This window comes from Cariama cristata, unplaced genomic scaffold, assembly GCF_000690535.1.
Source record: "Cariama cristata isolate BGI_N322 unplaced genomic scaffold, ASM69053v1 scaffold19087, whole genome shotgun sequence".
Lineage (NCBI taxonomy): Eukaryota > Metazoa > Chordata > Aves > Cariamiformes > Cariamidae > Cariama > Cariama cristata.
In genome coordinates, this window is record NW_009627302.1 from 9,133 (window position 1) to 20,578 (window position 11,446).

At 49.7% G+C, this 11,446-nt stretch overlaps 1 protein-coding gene across 1 annotated transcript in view; it reads left to right on the forward strand.

Moving 5' to 3' along the window:
- Positions 1-872: 872 nt before the first annotated feature.
- PODXL2 (podocalyxin-like 2) overlaps positions 873-11,446 on the forward strand; it is a gene marked incomplete at its 5' end in the record, with an annotated part of 19,218 nt that continues 8,644 nt past the window's right edge. Inside the window, 4 exon segments of the mRNA XM_009704407.1 lie at positions 873-1,166; positions 10,581-11,022; positions 11,024-11,432; positions 11,434-11,446. The exon segment at positions 11,434-11,446 is cut by the window's right edge and continues 44 nt beyond it. Of these exon segments, the coding sequence (XP_009702709.1) occupies positions 873-1,166; positions 10,581-11,022; positions 11,024-11,432; positions 11,434-11,446 (1,158 nt within the window).

The window sequence follows — 11,446 nt, forward strand, 5'->3', positions numbered from 1 at the left end:
GGTTGAATAAAGCCAAGTTCCAGGTGCTGTTTTCTTGCATTTTGATTGAAGTTCAATATGCATGTGAATGTACCTTGACACAAATCACAATTAAAGTCTCATCTAGGAATCAAGAAGTGTCAGTCAGACCTTCTAATAGGTGAAACGGAAATAACAAGGATAAAATTGTTGAAAGAAAAGTGTGAGATGCAACCGGACTCCCTGCTTAGCGTTAGGTAGATGTTTGCTGTTGGTACATTTTAATTCTTACCTGTGACAGTCAGTCCTTCCTTATGAAAACAAAAAATGTGAATGCAAAGTGAAGTTCAAATCAATAGCTTAAAAATAGATTTCCAGCATGCTGATTTAAAACATGATTAATATTGGTGATGTAAATAATTTTGGCTTAAATCAGTCCCCCTGCATATAATATAGCTGCAGATCAGGAGCAGTAGGGTGAAATCTTGCCTTGGTGACAGTTGGATAGGAAACTGTCATGGACTTCACAGGGCCAGAATTTCATGGCTTAAGGGTAAGACATTTCATCTCCTCTTCAGGAGGAGTGAGTAACAAGGCACCCTGTCTTTTCAAAGAGGCAAAAAACCTCAGAGAGGGTGAACCATCACAGCCCCATTGAAGAGTGGTGCCCCAGGCTGGATGGCTGCTTGGCACCGACTCCTCCTCGATGTGGATGCTCCTCTGTCTGGTTGTGGATGTTTCCCAAAATACCCTGATTTTCCTCATCAGCTGAGAGCATAGCCCGTCTGAGGGGCAGGTTACCCTGAAGGCAGGTGTGTGCAGCAGGTTGGTTTGGCAGGAACAGGCTGCAAGGAGAAAACAAGCCCAGTGGGTGTCAGTCCTATCTCTGATACGGGTTTACTGTCATTATGCAGGGACCTTGTGCCTCTGCCTTGCCTCCTCGGAGGAGCCAACTGCCGATGGCCTCACATCAACCTCCCTTCTGGAGTTTGCCGTGATGTCCCACATGGAGACCGTGAATTCCCATGAGCAAACCAGCCCAGAAGCTGCGGAGTTTGATCTTGCCCCTGGCTCTCTGCATGCTGCCCCCGGATCGGGCTTTGCCAGCGAGGAGAATGAGGAGTCCAAGATCTTACAGCCCCCGCAGTACTTCTGGGAAGATGGGGGAGAGCTCAACGACTCCAGCCTGGACTTGGGACCGGCAACAGGTAGGTTATTTTTACCCCATTCTTCTTCCCTGCTCTGCAGGGCCTCTGGGGAGGTGGAAGCATGCAGGGATCTGTCTTCCTGCTTTGACACAACTGTCGCTAAGAGGGCCTGAGATTAAACGTCAGCTCTATTTTCTCACCTCAGTGCCTGATGTGTCCCCAGTAAACCCTGAGCAAGCACAGGCTTTAGAAACCAAGTTACAGCTGAGCCTTTATTCCTGAGCTGCTATGAGCTGGGAAAAGTATTCCCTCCACCTAGTTTCCCATTGCCTCGTGCCCATCTTTCTCTCTCTCCTTCCCCCTTTTATGCTCTCTTCTCTCTCCCTTCTTTCTGTTGCAGTCAATTAAGCACAACCTAAAGGTCTCAAGACCCCGACTTGGAGATCAAGGCCATCCTGGGGTTTGAGTCAAAGCTGGGTTCCCTCGGCCAAATTCTGGATTCCTCGCTGTGTGACTTCAGTGGGGGTTTGGCCTGAGAGAAGACAGAAGGTTTTCTCCCTTGGGCAGCTGTCCTGTTGCCTACCCTGTCCTGCGTGCTTCCCAGGGGGCCAAAATGAGTTTCATTAGCATTTCATCTTGCTTTCCTCTGGAGTGTTTTTTGAGACCTCTCTGAGGTCTCCCCCCGAGCCCTTCATTGGCTTTGAGATGCTTTCAGGGAGAGGATGGGAGGGAGGAGGAGGAGGAAAGTTGCAGGGTTTCCAGTAGCTTAGGAGATTATTTCACATGCTTCTGCTCTTAAGTGTCATGTGGGGCATGTATTAAGTGTTACCCAGGGGCCAGGCTTCAGCCTTATCCCTCCTTCCTTAGCTGGTATCACTGCCTCTCTCTCAGCAAGTCTGACTGAGGTCTGCAATTAGAAAGCACAAGTCTTGTTTTGTCTTCACTCCTATTTCTGTGACCTTAAAAAAGACCCGTGCTCACACAGGCCTGAGGGCTGCTGCAGTGTTATGGCTTATGCTGCCCATGGAGGCACAGTGCTCGCTTTGCGGGGCAAGGGCCATCCCAGCTCAGGTCTCCAAAGCCCTTTGCTCACTAACATCGCTGCTAAGCTCCTCTGGCCGTGCTCTTGCTGCCCTGCGGCTCGGGGTGGCCCCCAGGACATTTGCAAGGCCTGGCCATGGGGAAGCTGCGCAGATGCTGCCTCCGCAGCAATGCCGGGGGTGGATGGTGCGTGTTCCTACCAGCGCATCCTTGGGACATGCTCTGGCTTAGCCGCTCTCACACCCTGGCAGCGTGCTCAGCGGCGCTTTTATTTGTGTGCCAGCAGGCACCTGCATGTACTCACAGATCTGGACGTGACTTGGAGAACAGCATGTGCTTGTGCATTGAGAGCGAGATGCACTGGGTACCAAACCCAGCCTTGCCTCTTGCACGTGCCTCGCACCATTTGTATGCAGAACATGCTCCTCTCTCCTTCCGTTCTCGCCTGCACTGCTTTCCTGCATGAACAGATGTGCTCTTTCAGCTGTCCTTTACGAATACCCTGCCCTATCCACTGCCCAGCTAACCACTTCTGTGCTTCCAAGCACAGTTGTGTGTGGTTTTTTTTTTCCCCCCTGGCCGTTGCTGTGTCCAGAGCTTGTGTCTCGGTGGCATTTCAGAACCTTGGTTAATAGAACGGTTTGAATTATTCAAGAACTGGGAGCACATTTCTGCTTAAAATTTAATTAGAAACCTGCTGTGTGTCATTTTACAATAAAGGATATTGTAATAGCATCCTTAAATTGAGCAGCCTTCTCCTGTCATGCAAAGCCTGTGCATGAGAGATGCACACAACCAATGGATCTTACATGCTGCATGTGTGACAGATGCCATGTGATACCTTGTGGAACTGTGTAATGACATCTGTTAGGTTATTTTCAATGTATAAATCCATTAAACAGTTTCAAACAGCTGCTGTTTAAGGAAAAAAAAAGTTTATGGTATAAGTTTTCCTTATGTGCGATTTCACTCCGAGCAACAATGAGGTGTAGCCCGGCATAGTTGGTAGCTCTGTCCCAGGCACAAATTTGAGACCCTGTATCAATCAAGGCACAAAACAGGATTGTTATACTACTGGAGAGGGAAAATTCTCTCCTATGAAAGGAGGCCTGTGCTGACTTCTTTCTGTGTTTGGTATAAAGATATTGGGCCTGGAATTGGTGGTGATCTTGCAGATAGGCCAGATCTGCTGAGACTTCAAAGCTATTTTTTTTTTTTCTATGTCTTTTTTTTATGTCCTTCTGAAGTCTGTGTGGGGAAACTCCTCTGCCTTTGTGCAACTTTGAGGCTGCAAGAGATAAAAAAGTAATAACAATCTGCAGCTGCTGCTTTTTTTTTTTTTTTTTAAGTGCACTCGAACATCCTTTAAAAATATTTCTGGAAAACGTGTGACATCTAGGGCCACCTGTTAGTCCATTAGAAAGTGAGAACAAACTCCCACTGGCAGAGCACAGCTCAGCCTGGGACTTTGATTCTCCTGAATAGTGTGTTTTTACTGATTTATGGTATGGAACAGTAAATCTGTATTGCCCTCAGTGAGCGCCAGCCTGTGGAAGGACCCTGAGATTTGTCTCGTTCTGTTCGGGTGTGCACAGAAGTGCAGTTTTGCATGTGTGCTGAGCCATGCACAGCTGCTACCCACTGGAGCTGCATCTGGAAGAGATGGATTAGGTCTGGTGGGAATGTGGATGTGATATCCTTACAGAAGGAAGCACCGTGTAACTCGTACCTCAGCCAGGAGGCAAGTCAGTGGAGCTGTGAACCTGTTACTTCTGCATGCCACTGCCTTCAGGCTTCCAGGCAACCCAGAAGCTTCTCAGGTTGTAGTTTGGGTTTGACTGCTTTGTTTCACCTTTTGTATCAAATTGGCCCGAGCCACAGATCAACTCTGAAGATAGAGTGGACCTACACGGGCTTAAATCTGGCCCTTCTTGTCCTCTTTTCCCTTCTTCCCACCTTCCCCATCTTGTTTTGCCTGGAGGCTTTGAATCCCCCATGTTTCCTGCTCTCACACTGGATTTCCTTGGCAACAGATGCAACATCTCTTCTAGCTTTAGGGCTAGAAGGTGGGAGTCATTAGGGCTGCAGGTCCCTTTGAGTCCCTGATTTTTAGTGAAAGAGTTATATGGTGGCGTATCCATCCTGGAGTGCTCCCTGGTTTGCACCTCTCAGTGTTCTCCTTTGGCTGAGTCAGAACAGAGTGCCCCATGTGTTCCCCTTCCAGTGAAGGCTCTAGGTTGAGGTAGCCTAATAATTATTTGCTGGGAAGTATGTGCTCCTGAAAACTGCTGCAAGACTTGTGAATGTCTAGTGAATGAAGGCACTTAGTTCCTCTCCTCCCTGGCCCAACAGCTGAGCCTCCAAGGATTGGAGTGTATCACCACATCTTCCAGTGTGATGGTGGGCTGGCATGAAGCTTGCTTCATTACAGCCAGGGTCTGCTTTAGCTTCAGGGTTGTGCCTTTGAAGACCAAGGGATGACTGTGCTGGGAGCTATCAAATCTAGTCTTACAGGTTGGTGATTCACTGGGATGGCATGTGGTGCTTGGGGGGGCGGGGGGAGGAGGAAATTGTAATCTTTTAATTATTCATAGTAATTAGCAGAAGGGATTCCCAGGAGAGCTAGGATGAAGGATAGCAGGACAGAGAAGTTAAAAGGACTGTATTCAAAGAAAATAAGTTTTCTGACAAACTAATGTGATAAAATACGTTCCATCCCCAACTCTGATAGTGAGATTCACTTCCTTCCATGATGAATTACTTGCCTCTGGCCAGAGAGATCCCAGTATCCCTCAGCCTTACTGAACTCTGCTGCCTCTTTATCCAGACTGACAGCAAATCTACAGTTCTTAATACCATCTCCAACCCAGGCATTAATGAAATGAAGCACCTGGTAAAGACTGTCTACATAAGAAGCTTAGTGCTGAGCAGCCCCCCTGCTTGAGCTCAGCTCCTGGGGTGCCTCTTGTTTATGCCCTGGTTTAGTGTACACTGACACGTTAGGTGATCTATCTCGGGACAAGCCATCTCGATGAAGACGGTACTGGCACAGGCTGACCTGTGACAAAGAGGGTTTCTCTGTGCGTGGTGGTGTTCTGGTGCAGCTATCCCTGACCGACTCTGCGTTTGGGTGAGGGTGGCTTATTCTAGCCTTATTGCAGTTCATACACTGAGCAGGAAAAAGGCATGGGGCTATTTGGGAACAGCTGTAGCTCTTGGTGCCCAGTCTTTACCTGAAGCAAATTCCAAGCATAATGAGACCTAACCACTTTTCTACCCTGGGTCTCTCTTTTAACTGTGATCTCTTTTGTGTGTGTGTGGACCTGTCTTGCAGTTGCAGATAGTAACTTCTTCTAGCTCTTCTGGAAGATTAGGGTATTATCCCCAACTGGCTCAATTCCAGCACCAGTAATTGCATTTTGCCTCTTTGAAATCCCTCTACAGTTTCAATCAGATGGAGTATGCCTTTTTTGCAGTAACCTTCACTGCTTTGTACTGCAGAACGATGAGCAGATACCACCTCAGACCTGGCCACATTTTAAGCAGTGAGTAGGGTGCACCTTACACTTCCCAAAGTTGGCAGGTGCTTTAGTATGAGTGGTGCTATCAGGCTGTGTTGTTGTGGTGGGAGCCCAGGCATTTTCTTGTCTTTGATATTACAGTGCCTTCTAGTTATCAGTAATTCAATCACTGGTTAACGTGATCTTCCAGTTTAATCCAATAAAGACCTTATGGTTATGTGTACTAAAAACAATGAGGGTCACCCTTTTTCTGAGCTGTCACAGTTGCTTTAAACAGCTAATAGTGGCAAGTACAGGGTAGGGAACCTTGTAGGGCAGTAACTGAGACCAGTTCTCCTGAATGAAGGAGAAGCAGAAATATAATGAATTAAATGTCTGACTAGGGAATTGTGCTTTGGCACAGTGCCAAGTCTTGGCCCATCTGGTGTCAGGGAAGTTTTGGTATTGATTTCGAAGGAAGCAGGACATCACCTAAATGGCAGCTCTTGCAGAGGTTTGGAGCTCGTGTTCATCTCTCCCAGAGCAAATCATCTCCCCAGGTGAAGGAAATGAATCTGTGCGACCCAGCCCTAGTCCTGCTGGGAGATGCAAAGGGCAGGATTTGCAGCTGCAGGAGGTTTGTGCAAGATGGTTTCTTTAGAAAATAGTGCCTGAGGGTCTTTGCAAGGGAGCTTGGAAGGGGAAAGCTAGGGGGCAAGGGATGGGGTTGGGGGAGGCAAAGACAGCTGGGTGCTGCAACGTGAGTAATATCGCTACTGGTGGATTAAGGGGCGTAGCTAAGGATGTGGTGGCAAAGAGGTGAGGTGGAGGTGTGGAATTTCATATTGGTGAACCAGACTCCCAGGGGGATGGTGTGACTGAGAAGCTCTGGGAGAGTACCTGATGTGGAGCTGTGGCTGCCCGCTACGCTCACCTGGTCTGTCCCTGCTAGGCTGTTTGGGCAGAGATGCTGGGACAGTTTTGTGGCTCCAACAGGCAGTTCTCCTGAACTGTGCCCCTCTGTGATCAGGCTGGCTCCATTGTGGCTTGGCTGCTCTTGTTTGTGGCTGGAAGGGATGCATGGCACATGCCACCTCTGTGTGTGGCCAGAAGTTCCTCTTGTGCTCCAGCTTACTGCGGATCTTGGTGGGAGACTTACAGAGCAGACCCTGGCAGGGAAGGAGCTGGTGGTGTGTGCGGTTACTACCCCCTCCGTTCCCAGACGCCCATCTCATTGGCAGTGCTCTGCTTCCTTGCCAAAATTAGATGAGCTGATAAATGAGCCTGACCAATCTGGCGTTGCAGCCAGCTCCATAATACCTGTATCCTTTAGCAGAAGACCCTGCCCCACTCGTGCAGCAGGAGCACAGGTCACCTGAGTCTGTCTGGCCTCTCTGTTCCATGGTTGCTGTTTCTCTCCACAAAAGCTGGCGGGGATGGGAGTGGATAGCACTGGCATAGGTGGGTGGGAAGGTCTGTGGGTGCACTTCCATACGCCCAAGGCATGGGAGCCAGCTGTAGAGGCTCTGCTGAAGGTAGAGGACAATCGGGTGGGCTGGTGGGTTGTAGGGTCTAGAAGACCGCTTGCTGAAGGGGAATTGCTAGCTGGGTGTTGGAAGGAGCCACTAAAAATGGGAGATGCCCTTTGAGTTCTCTTATGGCTAGGGGGAAGGGGAGTCGAGGGAAATGCTGAGAAGGCTCTTTGGATGGGGAAGCTCTTAGCTTTGCATTGCACAGGGGAGTGACAGAAACCAGCTTGTCCGGAAGGAGCCTTAGGAAGAAGATGCTGGGACCAGCTTAGTGGCTGGGATCATACCAAGGAGATGGACAGGGTGCAAAAATTCCTTAAAATCATAGAAAAGGGATGTAAATAAAAGAAAATATGAGTGCCTTAAAGAGACTTGATCTTGACAAGTGGACAGATGCCCTTGGTAGTGAGACAGTAGGAGGTGATTCCAGACATGAACTAAGTGTCTAACTGGAAAGTCTGGAAGGAAGGATTGACTCGCCACCCCTGAACCTCTGAACCTGGAAAGTGATCTGAACCCCTTTGGGAACTGGGTTGTATGGAGAGCTGCTTGTTTTAAGGGGCACAAACCAGCTCATCTCTGACCAAAACGCCTCAAGTTTCACTGTTGTCCATGCGAATCTGAGTAACAGCCCTTGCAAAATTTGAGGGGAGCTGAGATTATAATCAGTGGGGTCTTATGAACGAAATGGGAGAGGGATGCTCCCAGCTTAGCATGCAGGATAGTGGAGAGACTGGTGGCAAGTAGGGAAGTTAACTCAGTTAACTGTGGGTGTGAGAATTCTTGTGTCTGCTTCTACCTTGTTGATTTGTTGGCCCAGAGAAGCAGCTCAAATTCCAGTCTTTGGCTGCCTTGTAGGACAGAAGCCTGCTGGAAGAGAGTGGGATGGGTTCTCCCTGAGCTTCCACTGCCTGGGAGAGATGGCAGAGGCGGCAGTCCCTCCAGCATCCTTAGGTCTTGTTGGTGGAAAGACAGCATGGCTGTACTATGTGGGGCTTTCCCCCACAGGACTTAGCTAATGTGTGGCAGAGCACCTTAAGGAAAGGTTGAATGTGTGACTTCAAAGGAGAGCTGACAGGCCAGGAGCATTTCTAGCTCCCATGGGGCAAACCTCATGCTGCTTTTTCCTGGTTTGTTTTTCTGCTGTGCCCATCTGCCAGTTCTTGCTCTCCTCCAGGTGGGAAGAAGGGCAGGGAAGAAAGGAGCTGCAGAGGAGTCGAGAATAGCTGAGAGTGTCTTTAGGCAAAGGAGGTGGCAGATTGGATCACCGATCCTTGAAAATAACATCTCATCTGACAAGGCCTTGTTTTAAGGGGCAAAACCCTCACTTTGCACTCACAGCATGTCAGGGCAGGCAGGGTTCCTGCTGAGGGTAGTGGTTTTGGTGCAAACCCTGAGTATCCCTGCAGCAGGAGGAGCAGCAGAGCCCTGGTAGATGCACTAAACCTTCACCATCTATCTGAAGAGGATCCTGACCTAATGTCCTCAATCCCATGGTCTGTGGCTGTTCCTGCCATTAACCACCATCCATCTAGCAAGGCAGTGACTATGTCTGCAGACACTGGGACGTGTAGCTGTTGGTAAGGGTATTTGGGAAGCCAGTACCAGGTGGTGGAGGGGAGATGGATATTGTTTGTCTGTGCTGCCGCTGATTGCTCTTACCAGCCTCCTTGGCCTCTGAGGGAGCGTCACCAGGTAGGCTGTTGGGTAGCAAAAATCTTTTAATTCTCAGGGTCCTTGGGTACCATCTCAGTCAGGGTGGGTGCTCTCTATTGAAACGCGGTGGCAAAGTGGACATTGCTTCTGCCTGCGGTGGCCAGTAGATCTCAGTGGCCTGTTTGCAGCCAGAACTGGGAGACATCATGACCCCAAAGGTCAGCAGCTGGATCACGCTCATCTTTGGGCAGCGTGTGGAGAGAGCTGCTGACAGCATGAAGGAAATGAGCTGTGGGTTAGGGAAGCCACTTCCCAGCTGAACAGGAGCAACTTTCCACCTCCTGCTTGGGGTGGAGGGAGCAGTGTGATTCTCTGCTTGGGAGGGATGGGGAGGGGCACACAGGAGAAGCATGGGCAGTCCTGGTTGCCAGGGAATATCCAAGGCAATGGATGTGTTTGCTGACATGGCCCTCCCTGCCTGGGAGCTCACACCCGCTCCGGCAGCAGCAAGCGATGGATTGGAATCAGGGATGCATGGAGATTCCTTGTGTAGATCTCCTCTGTAAGGCATCCAGACAGCTGCTGCCCACTGTGTTCAGTCGAGCATCTGCTTTGGCAGGCAGGAGAAGAGATGGGGGCCTTGGGGATTTCAGTCACTTACTTAATAACAATAACTATAGATGGGGCACAGTGCTTGTTTCTGGCTGCAGAGGGATCGTCTTCCTTCCCTTTCTCAGTCAAAATGTGTGCTGTGCTTGTCTTGGGGAGAAAGGGAGTTAATTGGGATACAAACTCTGAAACGGAGCTCCTTGGGTACAGGCAATTTCTCAAGAAAGTTGAAGGTTGATTTATGCCAGCTGGATTTATGCCTGCCACTCTGAGCTTAACGTGTCTGATCTTACAGATGCTCTCCTTATCCTGGGATCCCAGCTCCTTGCTGGGCTTCTAGAAGAAACCACTGCCTGCTCTGACCTTACATTTGTGAGATGCGTCTTCTCCTTCAGCATCTACATTTGTCTAGCAACATGACATGCATTCATGGTCAGAGCCACAGAACAACCAAGGCCTGAAGTTGGAGGGAGAGGAGTTAGATTCGGCTCCTGGCTTCTGTTTCCCTGCAGCAAAACTGTTCCTTAATGACATGGGAGTCTCATAATGCACATGTTTGTGGGATGACTTTTCTGCTGTAAAATGCTATACAAACTGAAGTTCTGCATTTCAAAGATGTCCAGGCTGATTCATGTTTTGGTGGCATTACTTGGGCATGTCAGGGAGTAGGATGTGGTTTGCTGTGCTTTTGTTTCTCTTCCCTAGTATTTCCCATTTAGCTTGTGGCTGACTGCTGCTACCACCCCATATCTTTCTGAATCCCACCTGAAACAAATCTCTGGGTCTCAGCCTGATTCCTAACACTCATAACCTCACCTTAAAGATGCCAGGTGTCAAAACTGTTATTATTGTCTGTGAAAATGCCTCAGGACGGAAAGGAGTGAAGAGAATGAACGTGTGAATTATCCCTAGGGAAACTGGGTTTGCTGGGATGGGACAGGGAGTTGGGGAAGTGCAGGAGATTGCACTGCACTTGTTGGATGGGATTAATCTTTTCAGTGGCAGGCTACCTGATCTTGGAGGGTCTCTGCCACTTGACCCCATCTTTGGCTAGACACGTATAATGGGGCCAGCTCTCTGCCTTGCAGAGTTCTTGATTACTCGGGATGTGGCATGAAGTCTTTTGGATCTCTTTTTAGATTACAGCTTTCCTGCTGCTTCTCAGAAGGCCCTGCTGAAAGGGAATGGGACACAGGTGAAAGACAACTGGGAAACAGCCACTGTCCAGCCACCGGCAGAATTTGTTGAGCCTGACTTGCACACGCCTTTCTCCAGCACACTGGAGGAAGAGGAGGGGCTGCTCCCTATAGAGCACTCAAGAGGAGGAGTGGAGACCCTCCAGACCTCCGAGCCAGAGGTTACATCTTCTGAACCAGTGGGCCAAGAGGACTCCTTCTCCCTTCTGTTTTCTCCAGCCTCCGCCAGGCCAGGTATTGTGACCGAGGCAGCCATAGGAGGGCAAGAAGAGGACTCTGCTCCTCCAGGCTTAGACCTTGGGAGCAGCATGGGACCAGGTCTTCTGCCTGTGTCCTCTATTTTTTCTACTACTGTTGCTGCAAGGTCTCCCAGTGTTTCGGAAAAAAAAGGCCGGGGACACGTGGGCTGTTCAGGGAGCAGATTTGGAGCTGACTGTGACTACCACAAGAGCAGAGCTTGCAGAGACCACAGTGGAGGCTGGTGGAGAAGAGCATTCGGCCAGAGAGGAGGTCACAGAGGCCACAATGGGTTGGGAGATGCTGGAGCCCACAGTGCTGACTGAAATGGAGCAGACAGTGGAAACACCTGTGGGGACACCCTCTCCTGGAGGCAGCTCCCCAGGCACCCAGACTCTTTCTGGAAGTGAACGGCACCCCACTTCTTCTGCATCTCCATGGGACGGGGCTGATAAGCCTGCGCTAGATCCCGTTTGGAATGACACTGAGTCAGCCACTGAGTCTGTGACAGCAGAGAGGAGCTTGTCGCCACAGGCTGGGGGGGGCCGCACGGGCACGCGGCCCAGAGCGCT